The sequence below is a fragment of the Taeniopygia guttata genome, chromosome 2 (assembly GCF_048771995.1).
Source record: "Taeniopygia guttata chromosome 2, bTaeGut7.mat, whole genome shotgun sequence".
NCBI lineage: Eukaryota > Metazoa > Chordata > Aves > Passeriformes > Estrildidae > Taeniopygia > Taeniopygia guttata.
In genome coordinates, this window is record NC_133026.1 from 26,223,889 (window position 1) to 26,245,859 (window position 21,971).

The 21,971-nt window shown below is 35.8% G+C and overlaps 1 protein-coding gene across 3 annotated transcripts in view; it reads left to right on the plus strand.

The window, feature by feature from the left end:
• Positions 1–21,670, plus strand: part of NXPH1 (neurexophilin 1) — a 137,658-nt gene extending 115,988 nt beyond the window's left edge. For all 3 annotated transcript variants that reach the window (XM_030264721.4, XM_012571482.5, XM_072925559.1), the window contains one exon: positions 19,721–21,670. In XM_030264721.4, coding sequence (XP_030120581.1) covers positions 19,721–20,482 — 762 coding nt within the window. In that variant the 3' untranslated portion in view covers positions 20,483–21,670. The remainder of the gene's footprint in view (positions 1–19,720) is intronic.
• The last annotated feature ends 301 nt before the right edge of the window (positions 21,671–21,971 follow it).

Sequence of the window (21,971 nt, forward strand, 5' to 3'; positions counted from 1 at the left end):
TAACGTTGCTCCTAATAGTTGATGTATGAAGCGGAAAGAACATAGTTAATTTGCAGAGGTGAATTTGAGCTTTCATGTCCATCAGACAGGAAAATCTGGTTTTGACTGCAGACTGAGAACATTTAAAATGGAAACTTCTGATGGAAATATATATGGAATGCAAAGAAGTGTTTATACGGTCAATTTTCTATCCAGATGAACCTTCCTATTTCTTCTTGTCAGTTTTACTGGGACTTTGTATTCATTTCCTTGCAGTTTTTCCTTGCATATTTTTCTGACTGTAAATTTTTTCATGGTTTCTTGTCTTTACAGATGTCTTCTCTGTCTCGCTGTGTGAGAAAGAGCGCCTTTTTAATGACTTAATATAGGGGTTAAAATCCAAAAGACAAAAATATGTAACTTTCATTGCAGTATTAAATTTCTAATTGTTATTCTAGTCAGTGTTACTGTACAGGTCTTTCCCATAGAAACAGTGACTTGGCACAACCTCTAAACATTAAATTTAGTCTTTAAGATATTTTCAGGGACTGCACCTTAAGCTGCATCCCTCCACGCCAGGTAGGGTCATTTTTGGATGTAGGAAGCTTATTGCAGTGGAATTTAAAATGTAATCTTGAGTATTATTTAATAAAAAAAAATCATGCTTATGCTTTTTTTCTGTGATAACTTTTTGTTGTTTATTCACAAGTGGTCTTTATATGCCTTGAATTTACATTGTGGTAAGGATAGGTGTGTTGGCTCTAACTGTGAAAGAGCTGACATACAGTACCTGAATCTTTTGTGATTACTTGCTCAGGCATCAGTGTCATCACAACTAGCTGGGAGTGTAACTTCCGTATGGCCACATTTTTTCCCACTTAGATGTCTGCACCAAGATGTGCCGCAGTATCTTTGGCTGGTTCTTCATTCTTAGCAGATGGCAGGATGGAGCCATGCATAATTGGCTTGAATACCTTGATACCAGTGTATATTTTTTCAGAAAAGGCTATTCTTGGAGGTTATAGAGGGTTTTTTAGAATGTTGTCCAGCAGGTGCAGATGGAGTAGGCTGAGAATTTCTGGACAAAGCTCTTTTTGTGAAGACTGAAGGTGCTGACAGGAAATAGCTTGGTGAATTTGAGTTTCAAGTCTTCTTAAACATATTTGTTTGGTTCAGAAGGAGCTTCTTTACTGCCAAGAAATGAAAGAGGAAAACTTCTGGGTGCAGAGCAGGTGAGGTGGTAGTATGCCCATCTCCATTTACACAGTTGGTTATTTTTTGTTCTTCCAGTACAAATCTACTTAAATGTTGGCCATAAACCTTGGCTGCATTTTAATATTGGCTGTGTACTTGTGATCTTTCTCTACTGATGCTTAAAAAGGGCATTGACTCTTCCTATTATTTGATTTCTGTCTGGAGCTATAAAATTAATCTCCCAGTGTCATGCTGCAATGAGCTGTGTCAGTGGAAGAGAGATAAGTTTCATTTCTTTTGCCTTAAAACTTCTTCCAAAGTTACAAAGAGTTGAGCACATTTACTTTCTCTTTTCAATTTTAACAAAGCCCTTGTCTTTTTTCTGCATTTCTATTTTATCCATGTCATTTTGATTCTTTTGTTTTATACTTCACATTTTTCCAGACTCTTTTTTCCCCCTTCAAGCCTAGTTTATAGTCTCTGACAGGATTCTTTCTATGCTATCTGCCAAAACATCTGTTCCTTTTTTGAATAAAAAGCTTGCTTCTCCAGAATGTGTCACACGGGTCCACACCAAGTATAAACCTTCATTCCTCTCTGCAACTCTGCCAGTGATGGAGTAGCACTGGGAAGCTTTGCATTCTTGTCTGTCCTGTCTCATTTTTCATTACACCAAATTCAGTAGTGTAGTGGGGCAAAAAAATAATTGTATTTAAATTTACACATTTCCTTTCAAAATATGCTAGTGCTTATATGTACTTTCTATTTTTAATCTTGCAATTACTTTCTGAATTTTTAATTGAAGCAAATACTTATTAACTTCAAATTGATTCTACTTAAAAAAAAAAACAGCAAGTTATATTGCCGGTTCTTTTCTGCCAGAACCACATTTGAATTACTACTCTCACTGAAAATCCAACACAACTGTCCTTGATTCTTCTTGGATTCATTTTGGCAATTTTACAGTTTTGCAGTCAAAACAAAATAAAAAAAAATTTGTGTTGCCATGATAAAATTATGTAACTTTCAGTACTTTGGTAAGTCTGATGCAGTTGACCAACTTGCTTCTATTGTAAAGTTCTTAGACACATTTAGAAAAAATTCAGTATTTCAAAAGAATATTATTTTTGTATTGTATTCCCACAGGTAATAAGATTAATGTAACATTTTATAATTGGTCAATACTAGTATTGAATAATTTAAATATTTTATCCAGTATGGATAAAATATTTATTGTTCTCTATGTTGTGAAGTAAAGGAAAAAAGTGGATTCTGTATGTATTTGTTTGTGTTATTATTTGCTCTTGATTTATTGCTGAGATCATTGACCTTGGACTATAACAATATTAAGAAGATGAATACTAAGTTTGTGGTGAATAATTTTAAGTTCCTGAAACTTTTGAGCTTTAGTGTGGTAAATAACATGAGATGAAAATGGATAGAAACTTCCCTCTGGACAGCATCTGATTCACTAATTCAGCCCCCTGAAGTTTTAATTAATTTTAACAGAAATTAATGACTACTTTTTTGCCTTTTTTTTTGTCTTTGCCAGAAATGTCTTCATTCTTTTGAGGAAAAAAAAAGTGTATTTCCATTGTAATATTTGTAGTAGTTACTTAGGGGTTTCCAGTGTCAATCTGGTATGGGGATGGGGAAACATATTCTCTTTCGTTGTTCCCTCTCTCTGCCAGACACAAAGAGGGCTTCTCCAGGTGGCAGAGATTTGATAAATGCTGGGAAGCTGTGTAAAGAGAATTGCTAAGGAAATTGAATTCAACCCTTCTCCATGGCTTGATCCCCCCCTAGAACAGGTGGCCTGGCACGCTGGCCACAAGTTCCTGTTGACTGCCTCCATCCAATACCTCAGTACCCTTATGCTGGGATTTGTTTGTGGAAGCTGGCGAGCTGCCTTCCTGGGGGAGCTGCAGCCTCAGAAAGAAGGCTGGGAATGGTTCAAAAGTCCTGAGTCTTTCATGGCTCTTGTGTTTTGCTGATCCTTTGAAATGCTTAAGAAATTTGATGTGTGATTTTCTAAATGAAAGTTTATAAATTCTTAGTCAAAGAAATATTTTCAACACAACACACATTCTCAGCCAGCTTTCTGTGAGGACTTGCATGTGTCTCTTGCCAAGATCTTAGGGCAGAGGGAGTTTTTTAATTTTTGGCTTATACTGACAAAAATATTTATTTAAAAAAATATTTGTTAGCTGTGTAGGCCTGTCTTTGTATGACAAGACAGGAGAAAATGGGAAGTGTTCTCAATCCTGAAAAATGTCAATTAGTCATTTAATAAGTTGCTATTGACTGGGCTATTCAGTAACTGTGTGGAACAGATTAGAACTTCTGTTTATGACAGTGTAGTTCAGTAGTAACTCCAGTGATGTGCAGTCAATGATTCTATTTTTATACTAGAAAACCAGCATTCTCTTTTTGTCCCTTGAGGTGCAACCCAAGTGGCTGGAAGCCCATCACACTGAGAGGTACCTTTAATGTGTTCCTCTGTGAAGCCTGAACTCAGTTTTCATGGGAAATTACTCTCTCCAGTGACCAACTACAGTGATTTGTATTTACTTTAGAAGATCTATGTTTTTCAATGGATAAAAATGAAGAGAACAGGGCTCTGACATTACAAAAAATTCAGTATAGACCTCTATACAGACCTCTGTTTCCTGAACCAGTAAGCACAGAGCTGCATGGTGCTCCAGGTAAGGTCTAATAATAGGTGGATTTAATTACCTGCTGCAAAACTTCATGTCCACACAGTTTGTCTGCTTTGAGGGACCTTGCTAGTGTTTCTGTCTGAGATATTAATCAATACAATCTCAGGGCAGTAGATACTGCATTCCAGTTTGCAATGGCAATGCCTTCTAAGTATTACAGAAAAGTAAACATAATACAGTTCAGAAATCTTCAGCCAGGTTTAAAACAGAAATGTGGTTCTAATCTTAGTTATAGATATGACCCTTGATCCTGTAAAAAACCAATATATATTGACAAACACATGTAAGAGGCATGAAACTGTGTGACAGACCATAACAGTAGTTGGCACTGATATTTACAGAAAAATTATTATCAGTTTAATTTGATTTTAATATGGATGAAAATGTGCAGGTGGAAGCTTGTGTTCTTCTGGTTTTAAGGTTTGCATTAAGACCTGAGTGCATGATAGATCATGCTGCCTCTATATTTCTTCTCTCTTAGTTAGCAAATGTTAGTCTGAAATGTAATTGAATGTAGATTTGAAAATAATCAAGGAGAAAGTTTAGATTTGGAGATACAGAATTTAGAATAACCTAATTGTACTCAGAAGAATGATTAAAAGAAAATGTTCTCCATTTTGTAACTTGAAATTTGAGGAGGGGAAAAGCTTTTGTTCCTTTTTTTTCCTGTATGATCCTTTTTTAGAATGAAATTCAACACAAAGTGAATCTCAGCTGGTTTGGAATTATATTACCATCTGGGGGAAGATTTTGAAACAAGCCAAAACCAACAGATTTTCACCAGCCCCTTAGGAATTCTAATTGCCAGGAGCTGGGCATTTCTTAGGAGCAAATTGACAGTGCAGTAGTGTGAGTCTGCAAGATTTGTCTTGGCTGCAAAGTCTTTTTGGCTGGAGAGACTTTTTTTGATTCATGTAGAATCACCTAGAGCTCAGCAGATATTTTTAATGTTTCTAGTTAGACAGTTTCTTCTGCTTCATCTGGAAACTCTGGCCAAAGCTGCAATTAACATTGTCAAATCTGAGTGTGCTCTTGCTGATGTTGTTGGTTAAAGGCAGTGCTGAACAGAGAGGGTCAAGCTGCATGCCTTGGGGGCTCTGTAGTGTACTTCAGAGTCCCTCGGTAAGGATTAGCAATTAAATTACTAGTTTGAGTCCAGGAAAGGTCAAGAGTGATTAACAATCTTTGTTCCATTGGTTAGTGGGGAACAGATGTAAAATGAAGTGATGATCAAAATCCAATTCCTAGTAGATATTTTACATCATAGACACCAAACTCCTAATGATCCCTTGTTAGCAATCTGATTAGAATGGACAGTAATTGAACAGGCATGGAGAACTGACATGAAGCTTCTACTGCCATTCTCCATAACCAAAATTACGGCCATCTTCGGTCTCAAGGACAAGCTGAGAGTTTCAGTCTCTCTGTCTGAGATTTTTGTATTCTGTTTGGGAATCTTTTACCCTGAGTAATACCAAATCATATTTTGGACCTAAAATAAAGATGAAAATTATTTGAAGGGCTCTGAATGTAGAATAGCAAAATTATGTGTACTATACATATAAGGCCTGCCCTTCTTTTTCTTGCCATCAAATAGCTTAGGATGAGATGAGAGGTAGTATGTTAGGGGGTTAGAATGAGTAAGGGTTTGAGGCTGGGTCTTAGGCTTCAGGCATTCGCCTAGGGTTACTACCATGATATAGCAAAACTTAAAATTCCAAAGCTTTGTATTCTAATACTCCTGTAATTTGTGATAGAATGTCTTTCTTGTAAATATGATATGTTTTAGATCAAATCTGTGTACATGCTGTTCTCCATGGAAAAGCTGTTCTGAAATTACCAGGAAATCTGTTCTATTAATTAATCTAGGAATATTGCTGGATTACACTAGATAAAAAAATCTTCCATATTTTGGCAATAAAATCCATAAGATAAATGGACAAAAAATGTAAATAAAAATCTTATAGTATCATGTAATAAGCTTGACTCTTTTTGCTGTTCCATGGTCTTTTGTCTTAGTTATCTATATAGCAAACTAAGAAAGAAAACACTCTAAAAAATGAATAACTTGAAAAACTTCTGGTTTCCTCTAAGTTTATAAAAATTATATCATTTGATTTTTATATAATGAATTTGAAACAATGGAAAAATATTCTTGTTATTCACTAGGTAGCTTATATTCTACCCAGAGCTGGCGTTGATTGGCTGCTGAAAGATAAAGGGATTCACATTTTGAAAGACATTTATAATGTCTTTCCAAATTGTGAATCCAATTTTATTTATTTTTTGTTTTTCTTTTATAACAACATTGCAACACAACATTCATTAAAGACATGAGTATGATTATTTTCACTATCATTTTTTGGCAGAGGAACAAATCAAACATTTCTCATTAAAAAGGGCAATTTTTCCTGCTCCTGTAGAAAACTAGAACCACCTAATGGTCTACAAATGGTTTTCAGGCTTCTTGTTGACACAACTTACTTCAAAGCTGACTTTGTTTCCTTGAGCTTGCCTCCTTTTTAAAGTGGCATTACGTATAAATAATTATTGGAATTGGCCTTTTCATTGGTACATACGGGAAAGAGAAATCCAGAGATTTGTACTAGCTCTTAGCTCTGCAATTGAGTTAGGACATCACTAATATTTCTTCTTTATCTTTGCCTTTGTCAAATCTGTTTCAGTGAGAAATCTTTCTAGGTCAGTGACTATATATGTTTAGCTTCTAGTACACCTTAACCCTGACCACAAGGAGGTCTGTGAGCATTGCAATAAGAGTAATAATATATATAACACTAACTAGAGGTTATGAAAGGATGTCTATTCTGAAAATACATTTAAGAGAAACACAAGCAGGACTGTCATTTACTCTTTGAAAAATGGAACTGCTAAGCATTTATATTTAAATTAAATGCTTTTATGAGTTTATTGAATATTACTTAGCAAGTATATTATAATGAAGACATGTTACCTTCTGCCTTAGAATGAGGACATTATTGCTTTTTCATATTTATCTTTTGTATCAGCATTTGGCAGGTAACAAATGCAATTTGCTTGCTAATGTTAAATTGTTTTGTACTGCTGCTCAGCAACAAAGATATAGAAGGATGAGACAATGTAAAAAAGTTATTTGCACTTTTGGGCAGACAGAAGAATGTAACAGTGATCTTGATCTGTCCTTGATGAAATGTTTATTCTATGAAAGACAAAGCACTTAATTCTTGTCTGAATTACTCCACTGAAATCTTGTTCATGCAGGAGGCTGCATGAGTGGAAATGGAGAGAGAATTGGCTCAAATATTTCAGTGTGATTAGATGTTGATGTTTAGAATTGTCTGAGATCAAACAGAGCAATCTCCATGTATCAGTCAAAAAAGATGAATGCTTCTTGAAACTTGATGTGAAAAGTTTGTGTTTGTCTATCCATCTTTTGGAGTCCACCTCACTTCCTAATTTGAGCAGATTTTTGGACAAAGAATGCCTGATTGTCCCTGTAACCTGAATTTTTTATACTCTAAGAATATGAAAACAGGATCTTGAGTACGTAATGAAGCCAAAACTTGTAAGGATTCCAGATTAATTGTCAGACCACAGACTCCAGTGGTCTCTTTAAATTAAGAAAAAGCGTTCTGGCAACCAAAATTTACAGGTATCACTTTAGTCTAAGCCTAATTGGTTTTGATAGACCAATTGAATTTTTTTTACATACCTGAGAAGTTCTTGGGGTACAAGTTCAGAGCAATAAATGTTTTTATTCTTTATGTAGGACAAGTTATGTAGTTACATCACTACTTTATTACTCTGCAGTAATTTTGTTACTGTGCAACTTAAAATATTTTTGCCATCAGCATTTGGAGAAAACTCATAGGTGGGTACCACTATAGCATAATCTGCCTGTAAGACTACGTTTTTTTTCTAGTCACCCTGTCTAGAAATGCAGTGATAGATCAAGACACTGGAACTACCTTTGAGTTGAACTGGTAAACTGAAAATGCACTTTATTTGCATTAGAATTGCTGCAGTATTTCTCTTTATGAGCTGAGTTAATACTTCTTGCTAACTGGAAATATCTGGACCTTTTATGAAGGCTGAAGGCTGGGAAAGTCTCTGAAGGGTTGATGAAACTGGTCTTATTTAAAAAATAGAAGTCTTTCTGTTATTTGAAGATGTTCGGCCAAATTCGCAGGCATAAAATAAATCCCAAAGATGTAAATTTACTAAACCTTGGACTGTCTTGTATTTAACTTGTTTCAGTACATCTTAATAAGAATTTAAACTGATGTATCAGAACTACTCAGGAGAAGACTCATAACTCCCATAGACAAGTTCACAGTGCTGTTCATCCTAGAAGCTGGCATGCTGGAGCAATATTCATGTATTCTCTTCCTAAGTTTTTTGTTACAGTGTGAAAAACTTAGCAATGAATAACCTCCTTCAACTTATGTGTCAATGCCCAAACGACTCTTAACTCATCTCAATTTAAATTAATGACTTTAGTATTAGCAATTGGACCATGGCTCTCATGAGCCAGCTATTTGCATATGGAATTTGATTAATCCTGCTGGCTATCAATTTTCGCTTTTAATTAGGTGTGATACTATTGCAGGAGAAAATATAAGACTACTATCAGCAGTGACAATGTTGATTTTCTGTTGAGTATTCTATTCTGGTTTTTTTTTGGCTGTGGTAAATTCCTTGACAATACCTGTCTGGATCAGCTCAAAAAGGTACCATAGACCTTAAAACAGGTCTGTGCAAACTCAGTGATAGAATATTAAGAGTTTATAGGATGTAGAGGTTTATAGTATCCCCTACCAGTACTCAGTAGCTCTACTCCTCTTAATGGCATAATAATCTCTTGTAATGCAGCATCCAGAGCCAAACTCTGGACAAAGACCAACTCTGTAAGCAAGTGTGGTTAGGACTTTTACTGAGGCTGCTCTGTTTCCTGCATCCTGACAGAGCAAATGTACACTCATGATAGAGTGCTGCTCAGATTTAGATCAAGACTAAATTTTGCCTGGATCTTGTAAATATGTAACATGTGGTGTCTCCTGATTTCCAACAGGCCGATCCATATTTCTTTGACATCTTTGCACTTCGGGAACATTGCAACATGTTTGTGTATGTCATCGCCAGGAAAACAATGTTCAGCACTTGGCTTGCCTAGTAGAGCTGGTGCCCACATGCTGCTTACCACTGAGCATACCCCTGTAAGAATTAGCAGACCTTGACAAAACTATCAAGCAAATCTCAATAAAAATTAATTGAATACACTTGCAATAGAATAGCTGCTTAATGCTTCCCTTCCTTACTAGAACAATTTTAAAGAAGTATACCTCTTTCCTCAGAAACTAATTTTAATACAAGTTGATATCCACTAACCAAAAAAAAAAAGAATGATCAATGCCTATCAAACAAACACAGTTCAAAATGCAGTATCTGGTTAAAATTCAGAGAAGAAAACCTTCTCTGGCATCACAAAAGACTTCTGAGAAGTTAGTATGTGTATGCAGCAAGGGCATAAGGTGAAGATGAAGGCATAAAAGCTAGCAGGAATATGCCAAACATTGAAACAGCTTCTTCTAGGTTTTTAAAATGCATTTCCTGAAGTATTCAGCTGTTTGTAATCGATGAGTAATTCATGGTGAAGAACAGGGAATTTTAATGAAAGGAATTTGTATTTTTGCAATAAAATTTCTTGTACTTGTGGGAGCCCCTTTTTCCCCCCACAAGCTTCTCATGTAGATATAAAATTCCTTTGTGTGGCAATGCGCACTCTGTCAACATCAGTGGGAGTAAAATTTCCTCAAATGAATCTTTGTTCAAATTCAGATTTCTAGGAAGCCCCCATGAATATCTATGTGGAAAGTGACTCAGCTGTATCAACATTCTAGTGCTTTTCTCTGGAAAAAATATAGCATCAGACACAGGAGCAACAAACAATTAGGGTAGATTTAATTTTATTTAAATTTTGCATTGACAGTGGATGATTGGAAACATCATGTAGAAAATGAACAATATTAATAGAGTATGTTAATAGTGCACAGTGGACTTGTCCATTATATAATACCAAGATATTTCAAGTTATAATAATTTTACTTTCTTCAGAAGATATGGCTTCTCATATGATAATGGATATTTTCTTCAGTGTGTACACGAAAAGCAAACTATAGTGTAAATTTTGATTAAAATGTTGCTCTGTGGCCTTTCACATTAAATCTAATTTTATTTAATATTACTTTCTACATGTATGCAGAAAATGGCAAGCTAATATTAATAAAAGAAGGCTTACAGGAATGTGGAAAAAGAACAATAGATCCCTGTCAAAATTTATTTACCTAGCTAGACTTTCATTTCAAAGTTAGCAGACTCTGTGATACTGGCATAATACAGGGATCTTAAAACTCTGTTAGACATTTTTAACCCACTTTAATTTATTCCATGGTAGTTTAATCCCCTGCTGAATGGGGATGGGGTGAATTTTCAAAAGTCATAATCCACTGAAGTAAAAAATCTGTAATGACAACACAGACAGCAGGCTTCAAGAATTTAGTTTAAATTATTTCCAAAAATGTTAAACTTAGGGCAAGAGTTAATAGGATATTTCATACAGTTATATTTCAATCATTTTCCAAATCTTTATACATTCACTTGCATCTCTGCCATCAGAAATACTTGGGCTCGATTTCTGTTCTTTTAAGACAAACCCCAGAAAGCTGTAAAATTCGAATGCGAAGATTTTCACAGGGTATTGTAACTCATTTGGTCCTTCAGTTCACAGAATTTTATATGCAATAGCATAATATTTTCTAAATTGAAAGAGAAATGACATTTTACAAACTGAACACCTTCCATTCTGGCTTAATTGGGCACAAAAATTAAATTAAGATACTTTATACCACCCTGTCTTCATCCTTCTGCTACTCTAGGATTTTAATGATTGACTTTATTGGTGGGTGAACATTCAGCCCACAAATTGATTGGGAAAAGTTCATGCATTTCCTATGTACTTGAAACCTACAGTTTTACACTTTTCCTTGACTATACCTTTGGAGCTGCCTAGTTCTCAAGGTAGCTGTAACTCAGACAACATCTTATTTTCTTTAACAAGGAAGATCCTATAGTGCCAGCCATAGATGTTTACAGCTTTTCCTGGCCTCAGCAGCCAGGCACCAAACTTCTGCCTGAACCCCATGGGAAAAATGCTGCCTCCTTCCTAGGTTTTGTTGTGCCATGTTGGACCAGATTTTGGGTGGCATCAGATAAATCAGATTTGGGAGGCTGGTGACTTGTTCAAAACAACAGGATGAGAAAGTTCTGAGAGTCTGAAGTAGAGATGAGGTGGCAGGGTGTTTCACATGGTAGAAGATTCATCCAGAAACAAACAAGTGCTTGTAAGCAATACTTATGGAAAATGAATAAATTCATAGCCACACCCCCAACTTAAGGAGTCTTTGATCTGCAAAGGTTTGAAAATGAAAAATATTTTCTGGTACAAATAGTATATTTCTCCCCTCATTTTGCATTCCTTGATAAAATCAACATTTAGCTATTGTTGAAAGCACGGTCCAAGGCCAGATAGACTTCCATTTTGACTTGCTAATTCTTTTGAACTCTTAAATGAAATAGAAAATTGCAATAATTTCATTTTATTTTCCTTTAAAAGCTACATGTTTGGAGAGAAAACAAAGAGTTTTCTTCTTTGAAAAACAACAGTGACAGCAGTGCCTGTCTTTGCTCCTGCTTTCCAGGAAAAGGGTGGAACAAATTGTAGGGCTGGCTTTTCATCGCTTCCGGATGTGGTTCTGTAATTTTGGTTCTTGCTTCAAAGGTTCCAGTTTTATCCAGGCAGCTAGAGGAGCCTGGATGTTTAATTCTGGGTCTGATTTCCACTCTGAAAGTTTGTGAAAGACTAGAGAAATTCTTTCTATGTATCTAACTGTCACAGGAGAGAAGGCAGCACTGGCAGAATGAAGCAGAGAAAAAAAAGGAGGAAGAGAAAAGTATCCATTAAGGCACTGCTACTGGAAGAAATGTCTCTGTAATTACAAAGTCTGATTGATTTAAAGTACCTATCTGTCTTAGATGACTAAACACTTCTTAAAAGCCTACTTACTAAACAATTATTTTAGTCACTCGTGAACGAAACAGGATCAAGAAGTCTAATTTTTCAGATTCTAAATACTTGTGAAAATTTTCCATGTGATTAAATCAAACTCAAAAGACAACAGAATAGTACAAATCTATTGATTTGTAACCTTCAGATGGGGAATTTCCTTTGTCTAAAAGGAGGAGCAATACTAATAATTGTGCATGCCTTGTTGTAGGAGTACCGCATCACTTCATCAGCTTCAGTGTGCTTACAGATGTATAGGGAGAAGTGCACTTCAGCAGGAATAGAGAATTTCAGAAGGCATTTACACAGAGCATTCATTGCTCTGCTTACAGCCTATAGCCTTTGGATTCTCTCCACAGAATTGTCTCCAGGGCAAGTTATGCACCATAGGTCAGATTATTCTTGGTTACTATTAGGCAACTAGATGATGAGCATTTATTCAATTTGGAAAGTTCATCAACAATTCATGGAGGTAGAGGACACAATCCATTCTGTTTCTCTCTTGATTATGGAATAGGCCTAGAATTCCAGGTGAAAGAATAGATCAGTGAATCCCACCCAAGATCATGGGCTGGACTGGCAAAGAATACAATAGCATTCAGGACCTAACAGCTAGAAGTCCACCAGATTTTTTCATCAGTCTATTACCATTCACAGGGCTTGTGGCAGAGTCACAGCTTAGTCCACAGTCCAGTAATGCAAGGGAGAGGAAAAGAAAGGATTTTTATTGGGACCTAACACTTGAGGTGCTTTGCCATCCCTGCATTTCCTGAAAATTGAGACTAGCTTGTTTTCAGATTTATTTATAAGGCAACTTACATTGTGTAAAAAGCACTGCAAAACTAATTTTTGCTAGCTTTTTTCCTTTGCAGAACAGCCATCCCAATAGCTATATATTTTATGATAACAACTGTTAAGAATTAAAATGCACCTAAACAAAGCCGTGTTGCAACTGTTTTATTAGTACCCTCATCTTTCTGTGGGTACAAATTTTCTAATTAGTCTTTGATGCTTAGTCAGATCTCAAAGAGATATCATCTGATACAGGCAGTGTAATTTCAATGATGTTAAACTTTACTGAATTTATATCAGCTGTTGTCAGCTGAATTTATATCAGCTTCTTGTCTTGCATAACTGCTGTTGTGTGAATGATGAGCAAAGCTCAGGTAGCTACATTTTTGTTTTAACAAGGGCTATTTGAAAAAAGAATGATAGCTCATAGATTAAAACCAGAAAAATACAGAATTTAAAGCTGAGCTGAGCAAAGTTAATAGAAGTATTCTGAATTTTATGATTCCTAAGGATGCTCTATACAAAAATTGCAGTAACAGTGTATGTTAAGTTCATTTTCTTAACCTAAAGATAGTAAAAAAAAAAAACTATATTCCCTCTGTTTTCTGTGTGACAACAAATTATAATTTTTTATGCTTAAATGAGTGATCCAAAGTGATTACTTTAGAAAATATTATTAAAACCTTCAGATACTTCTTTTTATATAGTCAGTAATCAATTCAGTGCTATTTTATGACCAAATCCAAATAAAATACTTTGACTTAGTAGAGAAAAAAGACTGAACAAATAACAGAAGGCCATATTTGCCATCATACAGGACCATGGATGGTGCCACATCCTGAACAGCGTGTACCATTTTGGTCTCCTCATTTTAAAGACAGAGCTGAGAGCAGAGACGGACAAAAAGGAAATTCAAAGGTATAGATATAGAATAACTTACGTACAAGGATTATTTGCATGATTCAGGAGGCATTTAGGGCTGGAAAAGAGATCAGTATCTGTTTACTATTATGAATAGATATAGCTGAGGCATGTACTAGTGAGCTAGAGGGAGGCTTCCTCATGCAGCTAGGAATCAGCAAATTTTCCACTCAGTGGTATTTGTAGGAAAAATACTTAAAGCATAGCAACAAAGAGAAATAATGAGGAGCATGGGAAATTTGGATAGAGTCAGAATTTTCCACATGAATGTTTCTCCAAAGAAGGTGTCAGGAACCAGGTTCAAAACAAACCACAGGAGGAAACAGAGCTGTGGAACTCATTACTGGAGCACCTTATGAGTGTTAAAAGTTTACAAAGGGTCAAAGTGAATAAATGCACAGAAAATCAGTCTATTTAGAGTTACTGAAACAGAAAACTCGTTTGATCCTTCAGTTCACAGATTTTTATATGTAATAACATAATATTGTAAAATTGAAAGGAAAATGATGAAACAGAAAACATATTCAGAAATACCTAGCAGAGGAAACTAGAATTATTGGACAGTTGGGAAGAAATTAGGGGTCTATAAGGGTATAGCTTGCCATGCTCTTGACCTTCTCCAGGCATCTCTTATAGTCACTATTGGAGACAAGATGATTTTTCTAAATGAGTCTTTGGTTTGATCCTGCATAGCCACTTTTGAATTCTCACTTGACACAATAGATCATGGGTTACTGTCCTGTTTATCAGACTCATTTGAGTTTGCAGATATTTTGAATGACCAACACACATCCTTACTCTTTTAATGTTTGCAAAAAGGTTTGTAAGTTAAAACCAGAGAGGCCTGTTTCTGTGAAATATCCATGCATGTGCTTTTCTGTTTTCAGCCTTCCTTTCCAAAGTACCCATTTAAGAGATACAAGTCCTTCAGTGTGTTTTACTATCTTCCACTATAATAATATCCCCATTAATTTGCATTCTCAGTTTCTTTGTTTATAACCAGATACCTGAAGAATATTGACTTTGACTTTTCTTAAATAATAATAAAAATAATTCTGAATAAATATTCTGAAAATTCAGAATAAATAATCCTGGGCATTATTCACTGAATAAAATATTTCCATGCCCCTGGTAACTTCATACAATGTGTAGACAGCTGCAGGAAGAAAAATGGATCTAAATGGAAGAGTAAACTGGGCCTTGTTTTCCCTCCACCCATTGCATAAACAGGATGAATATAAGAATACTGGACTCTAACCACTTTCTGTGTGCTGCCCTGCCTTGATAATAGTCCAGCTTATTGTAATGTCCATCAATACTCCCCTGCCTTTGTTGTCTCTGAGATATATTACTGAGGAAAGAAAATTCTGAATTCTTTTATACAGGGCATTTGCAAACACAGTGCTGCCAAATTCTTACAGTTCTATGCCAATAAAAACAGTCTTGTTTTTTATTAGTTATTTACCTGAAGAGAGAGATTTTCCACTTTGAGTATTAGATTGTTTGTTTGCATTTTCATTTGCTCTGAAGTAGTAATATATTCAGGGAAATAAATGCATAATTTCTAAACCAGTACTGTAATTATAGGTAATGAACTGTAGAAGAGCTAAAGGAAAAGACTGAGAAATCAAGATGCATTCTGTACATTTTTGAATTAATATTTTTTAATCTCAAATTGATCAATCTTAAATAATTGTTAATATACCTACGGTTGATTTTACACTGAGAAGAGGACCTAAATCACCAATTGAGGCCTTCGTGGTTTCCTGAAATTCCTTTTTAACTTCATTTTTTCTGCTCCAAATATTAAGGTTGTGTCTTGAAAAAGAACTCAAAAATTTCTGAGATAAATAAACTGCCTATCCTTTAGGAAGTCCTAAAATAACTATATATATTAATTAAAATATGCTTAATTAAATCACTGTCTTTCACTGCCTTTCAAAGAAGTAGAAGAAATGGAATAACAATTTGTCAGTATTTGCTGGAAAAGGGTTGCCAGGCAGTAGTAAAAGCTCCTGGTGCCTTTTTTGGTATCAGTAGACTTTCCAGTAAAACTACAAGACCAGAACTAAATATCAGTCTGCTGTGCTTAATAAGTGCTTTTCCAATGACACTTGTAGCACTAGATAAGCTCTTTTAAATTTTTTTGCTCTTAACTATTTTTCTATACAAACATTTCTGCCATCATCATCATTCAGAATCACTTCTGACTATGCAGCTGTGGAGGAAATCCCCCTACTCAGCCCTTTTACAACACTGATTTATTGCACTGCAGTGGTGTTTCGGGTTAACACTGGTGAGCAGCTAAGCATCTCACGGTTCTTTGTTTACTTTCCCCCTTTCCCCCTTTCCCCATTGGGATGGGGAAGAGGAACAAAAGAATAAAAGCAGAAAAACTTGTGAGTCAAGATAAAGAAAAGTTTAATAACTGAAGGATAAATAGAAGAAGAAGAAATAAAAGAAGAAAATGATCCATAACAAGTGATATAAAGTCAACACTCAACACACAATCTAGGCCAATGGGTAGAATGATGATCAACCAGTTCCTGAACAAAAGATTGCTACTTCCTCTAAACCCCTCTCTCTTTTAATTATTAAGCATAATGCTACATATTATAGAATATCTCTGGTGAATTCAGGTTCTCTGCTCAGTTGTGTCCATTCCCAATCCATTGTGCACCTCCCCAGTCTATTCATTTGAGGGGCTGAGAAACAGAGAAGGCCTTGGTGCTGTACACTGTTCAGCCAAGGTAGAACATTAATGTGGTACCAGCATTTGGGTCAAAACCCTAAACCACAGCACCATATGAGCTGCTACGAAGAAAATGGACTCCATCTTAGATAGAGCCATTAAAATTGGGCCAAACATTTCAATGTTTCATCTAGGAGTGACATTTGGCTGTGGAAAAGGAGGCAAAACTGCTTGTAGTGAACTAATTGATAAAGTAGACTATGCAAATTTCTGAATCACATATAAGTATCCTTAAGAAAGAGAACAAGAAAACGACCATAGAATTTAGGCTGCTCTGTGTTTTGTTATCCACTTTAAATTGGCTCTTTTTCCACGCACCCTGAAAAAACGTCTATGTTTCATTTTCACAATACTAAGTGCAAAACCTCATACTTTCGCATGCTCTTTTTTGTATTATTGCAACCTGGTGTTTGGGAAGAAGAGAGATTGAAGAAAACTGAATCAGTTGATGTGAAAGAAGTACTGAATTTGCAGAAATTCTATTACACAGCAATTCTCTATGCCATTGGGTGTGTGAGTCTCTGAGGACACTTTCTATAGCACAGAGTATACTAACAGCATATGAAAAAGCAGTTGGATGGAAAATGTTAGTGAAGCACAATGAATTCTAGAACTTTTTTTATTAATGCTTGTGGGCTGTTTTTTTAGTGCTAACACAGACTTTTGACTAGTAATGGCAGGTTCAGACCCTTACTCATGACTGCAACCAGTTACCCACCCTGAAAATCACAAACAGAGGTCTCAGGGCTAACTGCACAGCCAGAAATCTTTCAGGTATTACAAAATCAATGACAATAACAATCAGTTGTATCTGTTAGATTGGATATGAAGCAGTATAGAATGCATCTAGCCTAAATCATCCATTTCCATGAAGTACGCTGGCTTTCAAAAGACCATGTATAGGATCAGTCATCAATCATTTCAGAAAATTTCCTCCCTTTCCTGAGTCTTCAGTTTCATATACCTGAAAAAAAGAGACCTATTTTCAAGGTTTTTATACTCTTACATGAAACTGGTAGTCTAATCCTATGAAATGTAAATCATTAGATGAAGAGAGGAAAACAAAGGAAAAACAAACTCTAAGCAAAGAAAATAGGAGAGGTAAGCAGTCTGCATCCTACCTAGAGATTGCTGGTTTACTAGCTCTGCTAGCTAGCTGCTTAGATTAATTGTAGGTTGACAGATTCATTCTAGACAGGCACATTTTTCCTTTTGACCACATTTCTTTTCTTATTTTGCCCTCTTTCCCCATATGCCATAGAAAAAAATATATTCTGAGTCTCTCTCTCTCCCTGTGACATCTTCATTGCTGCTTCATTAACCAGTGCACTATCAGTGCATTTTATTACAGTTTCTCTCCTGGCCTACTGTGTTATTGCTAAGATGCAGCTATGAACTGGCTATCAAAATCCTAGTCCATATTTTAATCCTTCTGTCCATTCAAAAGAGCGGAAAGTTGTCTCTTTGTCAAAATCCTGAATTAAATCCATATTTTATCTATTATCCTTACTGGCCTCACATGAAATAGATAGGCAGGTATAGTGTAGGATGTGACAGATTTATTTACCTATTTATTCGCTGTAAAAGGCTGGGGGCATATCTCTTGTGTGATCAGTGTATTAAGACAATTTAGACTGATTTTCTGTATGTGCCTTCAAATGACCTTGGAAAACTACTGAAGTTAATGAAAGTGTGTTTCAATTTCATGATTGTTAAGAAATGAAAAGGCCATGCTGTGATAGATATCCTCCATGACATATACTTCCAGTTGTACCAGTAGGGAGGGGACATGATTTAAATACTTTCTGGTTTCCAGTGGGTTTCCTAGGAATGGAATGCACTCAATTCATATTTTACTGGAGAGAAAGATATAACTGCAAGTGTGATAGAAGCACACAAATCAGTGCCAGAACACAGAGGAGTAAAACAAGACTATTTGGAATCTCATATATAGCCATGAAAAGGAAAATAAGAAACTTGATGGCCTCTTCAGAGCAGTGCAAATGTTAAAACATTGGGCAGTGTGTGTGGCACAAATTTTAGGGGGAATGGGGCTACACATATTGTCAGTCCTTTTCCATCCACCCTGCATGTATTCCAGCCCTCCCAGGTACTCTTTGTCAGAGCTCTCTGCCAGTGCTGAACGTTAGACAGATGCGAGCCTGCATCTGTTCTCTGTTTTCCACTCAATTAAAGCAAAGAGAAAAAAATATAAATAAGACAAATTGCTCTGACAGTAAATTTTGTGAAAAACTATGTCTGAAATATATGATTTTATAGGAACTTGGTGCAAGATTTTCTGTTCTTTTAAAATGTGATTTTGCAGGATTTTTTTATCACTGCTTTTTAATTTGTGCCTCTGTTTTTCTTTTTTTCTTTTTTTTTTTTTTTGTAAATATACAAAAGGCTTTCTGTCTTACACAGATCTCTATTTAATTTGGGGAGGAAATGGTGAAAAAAGAAGTGAAGCAAAAGAGGAGAAATGCTCGTCATATTAGATACAGACAAGGGAAACCCGTAGTTGATCTATAAGGGATTATTAGAAAAGGCTGTGACTCCTCCTGCATTAACTGACATGGAGTACACTGTATGTACAGCTGTGAACTCAAAACTCATTAAAATTTTCATTATTCTGTTATTTATATTGTAGTTGTGACTGTCAAGACCATAGACCAATGAGTATTCATAAAAGGAGTAGGGAAATTGTATTATTATTATTAGATTCATAATGACACGTAATCCAAGCATGGTCAGGCTGGCACCACCAAGACAGCACCCTTTCAGTGGACTCCAGAGGCAACAAAAATAAATGAATGTGTCTTTGATGGTAGAAGGCACAGCAACCTTGCAGAGTGAACATTCAAGCAAGAACACTTCACTCTGAGATGCCACATACAGCCTGAAGGATGACAAGACTGTGTACATCAGTTTTTGTAGAAATTCATTACACACTCATCACTTACAGACATCATAACAGACAAATAATGTGAATGTCTGTGATTAAATCTGAAGGCAAATTTAAAAAAAAACTGGCAAAGGAGAACTGGGTAATAACTACTTGGAAAGTGGAGGAAAACAGACATTTTTCTTTTGGTTTACTGATTAGAGAGGTACAATTTAATATCTCAAAAAATTATTTTTCTATGTTTAAGAAATCTGGTTATTTTGGTCTCAGGTGGAAATGATGGGGTTTGTATCACATAGCTCAATATGTTGTTTCTTTCTTCTTCCCTTCTTTTTCAGGTTACCTGTGCAAATTTAACAAATGGAGGAAAAACAGAACTTCTAAAATCAGGAAGCTCCAAATCCACACTAAAACACATATGGACAGAAAGTAGCAAAGACTTGTCCATCAGCCGACTGCTGTCACAGACTTTTCGTGGAAAGGAAAATGATACAGATTTGGACCTGCGATACGATGTCCCAGAAACTTATTCTGAGCAAGATCTCTGGGACTGGCTGAGGAACTCCACAGATCTGCAAGAACCTCGGCCCAGAGCAAAGAGACGGCCCATTGTCAAGACTGGGAAATTTAAGAAAATGTTTGGCTGGGGAGATTTTCATTCCAACATCAAGACTGTGAAGCTAAATCTGTTAATAACAGGGAAAATCGTTGACCATGGCAATGGGACGTTTAGTGTTTACTTCAGGCATAACTCCACTGGTCAAGGGAATGTATCTGTGAGCCTAGTGCCCCCTACAAAAATAGTGGAATTTGACTTGGCACAACAGACAGTGATTGATGCCAAAGATTCCAAGTCCTTTAACTGTCGAATCGAGTATGAAAAGGTTGACAAGGCTACCAAGAATACGCTCTGCAACTATGACCCTTCAAAAACCTGTTATCAGGAGCAGACCCAGAGCCACGTGTCATGGCTCTGCTCCAAGCCCTTTAAAGTAATCTGTATTTACATTTCCTTTTATAGTACAGATTATAAACTAGTACAGAAGGTGTGTCCTGATTACAACTACCACAGTGACACACCCTACTTCCCTTCAGGGTGAGGACCAACTTGTGTCTGAGACTGAAGCCTGGGGAATAAAAGAGGTCGAATAACAGGGCTGTAACCTCAAGGAGGAAGGCCACATCTATTGCCTGGAATGTGTCTACCTGCTGCTGCTGATGTCAAATGGCTGCAAATATGTTAGTGGAAAACAATCTAATGTAATTTTTGCCCAGTCAGTTCCATGTATCCATCTAGGTGTAAATCACTATGGATTTGAAATAAAACCACACGCATACACAGAGAAACACGCACACACTTTTCAGTGCACATTATTGAGATTCCTGTTAAGAAATCTTTCATTGTCTGATGTCTAAGGATTCAGCATAACCTATCATCAAGCAAAATGGATTAACTAGACAGTACAAGGTTTCTAAGGCAGACTGTTATGGAAATCTCCTTGAAAGTCCTTTGAGTATATGCCAATCAATAATCCCCACTCATGCATTCTACTGCTTGGAGCAGCTGTACTGGTAAATAATACTGTAGGAATAAGTACTTGTTAAAATGGGAAAAAAGTGTGTTTAGAGTTCAGTATTCTGTATTATATGAGCACAGCAAGGTGTCATGACTTTTCCCAGCACACAGTAGGCACATTCAAGGTGGTGTTGGTGGCTCTTTTTCCATGGAGCAAGCCTTCTTCTAGTAAAGATGGGCAAACATTTGGAATTTACATGTGAGCAGACATTCTGGTTTAATGTTTCTCTGACTCTTTAAGCTCTGATTCTTTAAACTTGTCTGAGTTTAGGCCAGTTAAATGACTTAAAAATTGGAATTGATCTCTAAGAAGGAAAATGCCTGGTGGAGAACATGTAAGTTATAAGTGGCTGTCTTATCTTTATTACAAAATATTGTAACAAATTCAATATCCTAGTCTTCATTTGTATGAATGGTTTGTATTGTACATAATTTAACCAGTGTTATTTGAGCTGCTTATTAATATTAACTTGTAATTGTCTCTCTGCTTGTTATTGTTTAAAACAATCAAGGAAATGAGGAATCCATTTTATCAATGTAGCTGTAAACTCCATTAAAAGACAGAACTATGTACAAAGCATTTATTCAGCTAAAGTATTGTTGAAAGCTATACATATACAACATTACAGTCTGTCTGTATTTAGATATTTTATTTCCAGAGGGAAAAAATGAACTGTACATTAAAATAAAAAATCTTAAAGTTGAGTTTCAATATGTACTGTGTAGATAGTAGTTTAAATAGTTCTGACAAGCACGTAATACTCCAAGTCTAATATGATTTTCAATATTGTCTCTTTGCATATGTACATATATAGACATCTATTTATGAATTTGTGTGTGTGCATATTTGTGTGTGTATAAGTACATGTGTGTGTGAGTGTGTGCAAATACATATATATGTTGAATACATAAAACTTTCTTGAGCCCTTTTCCTAGCAAATAGATCTTATTACTGAAGGTCTTGCTAATTCAAGCAGAAACCCCCACTCCGATAAGAAATTACAGGTGCAAGG